General features: G+C 35.9%; 1 protein-coding gene across 1 annotated transcript in view; it reads left to right on the forward strand.

Annotated features, from left to right (window-relative positions):
- Positions 1-3,824, forward strand: part of LOC107483951 (DNA ligase 4) — a gene marked incomplete in the record, with an annotated part of 13,961 nt that extends 10,137 nt beyond the window's left edge. The window contains 6 exon segments of the mRNA XM_052260292.1: positions 86-185; positions 271-376; positions 1,149-1,279; positions 1,385-1,546; positions 1,845-2,000; positions 2,836-3,824. Coding sequence (XP_052116252.1) covers positions 86-185; positions 271-376; positions 1,149-1,279; positions 1,385-1,546; positions 1,845-2,000; positions 2,836-3,577 — 1,397 coding nt within the window.
- Between the last annotated feature and the right edge of the window lie 623 nt (positions 3,825-4,447).

Below are 4,447 nucleotides of genomic sequence, written 5' to 3' on the forward strand. Positions count from 1 at the left end.
TGTGCTTGCGTGCGCGCATGTGCACGGCCCCCATTAAGAGTATTTTTTATTGGCTGAATCAAATACCTAATGCAGTTATCTGCAGGGTTTAAATTTGAAGCTGCAAAACGTCATGGTGATATCATTCACTACAGTTGGATATTAGATTGCTGCTCACAAAAGAAGCTTGTCCCCTTACAGCCAAAGTGAGTTTCATGACTGAATATGAACTTCTTTACATCCTGTTAAGCTCTTCTGATGATACGTTGCCTTAAATATTTCCTATAAAAGGTACTTCCTCTTCCTATCTGAAGTAACAAGGAAGAAGTTACAAGAAGAAATTGACGAGTTCTCTGACTCTTACTACATGTATATTGATCTTGGAGAGTTCAAACAGGTATATGATTTCATTAGCTACTAGTTTGTTTGTTTCTTGAAAAAATTCTGACAAAACTGTGTCATTTGTCATGTGTGGAACGTAGCATAGAAGCACAAGTAGACTGTCTGGTCCTGGTATTTTGTAAAGCATAAGACTTCATAGTTTATGGTCTAAAGTTTGATAGTATAAGTCTTATTACTATAGCATAAGTTATATACTATAATCTATGAAAATTTTTATAAGGAAAAATCTTGTATGAAGTACGAATGAGGAACCACTATATCTGTCAAAATGGGCGTATACTTTTAACTTAAGTCGATTCATTCCCCCTTGATTTTATCATCTTGTGCCTGTTGCATTTTTTTCGTTCTCCCTCTTTCTTTTTAGTAAACCACTATTTTGGCCTCCAAAAGAATTGCCAAAAAGATCTGCTTATTGGAAAATTGCCAAATTTGAAAATGGAAAGATCACAATTTTCTAAGCATTCCTTTCAAAAAATTGTGTCAAAATCTGATCTCTCGAGCTTTTTCTTTTTTAGAGTAGGTCTTCCGTATTTGATGCATTTTTGTTAGATTGAATTAATCTTTTGGGGATCATTATGTCATTTCTTTGTTTTTTTTTTGGAGTCACTTTTTTTCAGAAACTGAACCTTTTGGGGAGCCACAAAATGGAGGTTCTCATGCCATAAAATGCATTGTTTTCATCAAAACAAGAAGCTCCTCAATATTTGACCATGTCAACCTATGTGATGTCTTAGTAAATAGATTAGACTTGTTTGAATCTTTTGCAGCTCTTAAACACTATTAATCGGTCAGAGGATATCAGTACTATTGATCATTACAGCAAAAAATACTGTCCAAAGGATGAGTGGTCTGTCTTTATTGGATGCTCCATATATTTCCACACTGCAATACCATCAGTGTAAGATCTAGCAATGTGAAATCAACTAATAAACATTTTCATTGGATGCTCCATTTTCACCAAGTTCGCTTAGTAGGTCTCTGGTCATTCAACATTTTTATTCAGGAAAGGGGACTGGAAAGTTCTATTGCAACTTGCTTTGAGAAGATTCAAGGTTGAAGTTCTCATGGGCGGTGGTAGAGTTACTGATAAACTTACTTGTGCAACCCATTTAGTTGTCTTGTCAGTTCCAGGATATGATGCCGAATTTGATGAGATACAGAGATGGTAAGTGATCCATCTATTGGAAACTTGCTGCAAAGTGTATCCACGATTCCTTTATAGTGCTTTGTAAATTACAGGTTACTTATGGTTAACTTCTGTTTCAATTCTTTCATATGTATTTTCTTTGTGCTACTTCTCATACTAGTTGCCTGTTTATCATACAATTTATTCCACCTTTGCTTCACAGTCCATATAAATGATAAAACTGTATGTTGTTATTGATATTCTTAGAATTCCCAAACCTCCATGCTCTCAAATTCTTTCTCCTTTTCCTTTTTGTTCGGGGACTACAACTCTGCAGTTTTACTTCAGTGGATAGGAGGTTTCTCCAGAGCAAGAGGTTGCATATAATAAAATCCCATTGGTTTGAAGATTGTCTGGACAATAACAAAAGATTACCAGAAGAAAGTTACAGCTTGAGGCCCTCTGCAATAGAAGAGTCAACATCTGAAAATGGGTAAGTTATGTGGATCCATTTGCCTTTAATGTTTGATATACCTGCACAAGTGCTGTAAGTTGTTAACTTATTGAATTCGTTTTTGTGGAGTATTTGCACCATTAAAGGGCAGGAAGTGTACTGCATAATGAAAAAGTTAACATGCTGTAGGAGCATAAATTTTTCAGTCCATTGACGGCAATGACGTTTGACGTTTAAACTTAGGACCTCATATATATTACATTATTACATAATAGGAGTAATCCGAAGGTTTGATACACATTACTGTTGTGGAGTATGCTAGGGCTAACTTTGTCAAGAATATATAAGGAAACGACGTAGAAAGATCCAGAGCTAATCCGAGACAAAGCATTGCATAGCAGCAAAGGACATCACCTGTAGGGAATGGAATAAACTTGAAAAATTGACAATATAGTAACTTGAAAAGTTTTTCAAACTTCTACACCATTATTTTGAAAATTTTGGCGGGTAAAGTTGTATATTTTGTTAGTATGAAACCATGTTTGATAATCGTCTTAGCTTGAGATGAACTAATCTGTTGACAGTTAATGACATCTCCTTTCGTTAGAATTTGTTGGAGATAAGTTTTGTTAAGGTTTTGTCTGATATGCTTATGTTTAGTAAATTTTGTAGCCTGTTTTCTCCTCATTCTAATTCTGTCTCTACTAACAACACTGATGATGGTTGCCCTTGATATTTGAAATGATATACAACCAAAAAATGTAAAATTCAATTTTTGGTTTTGGTCAAGTAGAGATGGCCTTACGGTTAATTTGCACTAGTGTTCCAATGTACCTTTTCCTTTTATGTGATGGTTCCTTACTCTCTGTTTTAGTGAAAATGACATCTTAGAGGCTCACTTTGGTGGAGACAATGTACAAGACCAGAATGTACCCTCTGAAAAGGAAAATAGACAGAGAAGTGCAAAAGCTGCTCATGAACACAGTTTGGCCACGGTGTCCCATGAGAATGTTGGCCCAAGGAAGAGAGGAAGACCTGCAGGGAGAGGTGTTAAAAATGTTAAGATGGCTGGCAACAAAGCCCAAAGAGCACGGCCACGCACTGTGAGAAAGCGTGCAAAAATAAGCGAGTATGAATCGGACAAAAGTGATTCTCATGACAATGAACCAGAAGAGCAGGAGGATGACACCGGAGAAGCAAGTTTTGATATTTACAATAGACATTTGGAACCTCAGGAGGTCGAGCAACAGGCCAATGTCCAAGTTGCTGAAACAGAAGAAAGTTCTGAACCAAACAGGGCAGTGCATGATTTGAGGAATAGTAGTGAGAGTGAAAGAATGTATGTTCCAGAAATAAAAATGGCAGATAGGACCAATGACCAAAACAGTGAATTGGCTAAAGAAATTGAAAATCGGGCTGATCCCATGTTATTTGACAAGATTCCGAGCCTTGCTACCGCCAAGAAAGTTGAGGACACTAAGCATTGTGATCTAAAAGAAGAGAGGCCAGCAGCAGCAGCAGAAAGCAGTAGCACCAATACTGCAGAACCTACAATCACTAAGAAAAAGAAAGTTAGCTACAAGGACGTTGCCAATGACCTGCTCAAAGATTGGTAGATAGGGCAGCGCCTCTATCATTCTGTATATGTATATATTAATTGAATTAAATTAATATGTATGAGCCACAAGTTTCATTGTCGATTCAGTTTGTTCAAATCTTGGATAGTTGACAGTGGAATTGTCTCTGGAAGAGTGGTTATTTTGTAAAAGTTATGATTTTGATGTCCAGTTATAAGAGTTCCCATGTGTTAATCCAAATTTTCTACACCAATGCTCTCCTGAAAATTGAGAAGTTTTCTGCATATCCGTACGAAAAATTGGCCTTTTCATGTATTTTTGTGTGGAAAAATTCAACGTAATTAACACGGCAAAACTTTCATGCTGAATCATAGACGTCTAATGATTTTTTGTTTCTTTAAATTTTTTCATGGGCTTATATCCGAAGCATGTATGAATAGTTAAATTTCTGCTTGCTGTTTGGTAAAGGTTGTACTCTGGATACAAGAGATTTTGCAGAAGATGAATGCACTTATTTCCAACATGGGTATCTTGAAATATTCTGTTGGATGTTCTCTTAATCAAAATTGTTGTAGAATTGATTGTCGAACACAACTAGAGTCATGCACATTATGTGTTGAACACTTGGTTTCCATTTTGGATCTTTTAACGAGTGCAAATAAAGCAACAGGGAATGGAGAGATGAGAGCCATCAAAGGTGTTATTTCTTTTTTAACTAAGACTTATAGAGAATGAAGGCACTAAATATTATTTTCTAGCACTTAATTATTTAATTAACTTCTAGAATTTTCTTAGTAAATATGTAGACATTTGTTTTTACCAACTAATCTCATGACAAGCCTAGACATTTTTTTGGCTAGTGCTTCTAAGATTTTATTATTGCTTCCAATGCTGCCACTAGATCTCTCT

The sequence above is a fragment of the Arachis duranensis genome, chromosome 4 (assembly GCF_000817695.3).
Source record: "Arachis duranensis cultivar V14167 chromosome 4, aradu.V14167.gnm2.J7QH, whole genome shotgun sequence".
NCBI lineage: Eukaryota > Viridiplantae > Streptophyta > Magnoliopsida > Fabales > Fabaceae > Arachis > Arachis duranensis.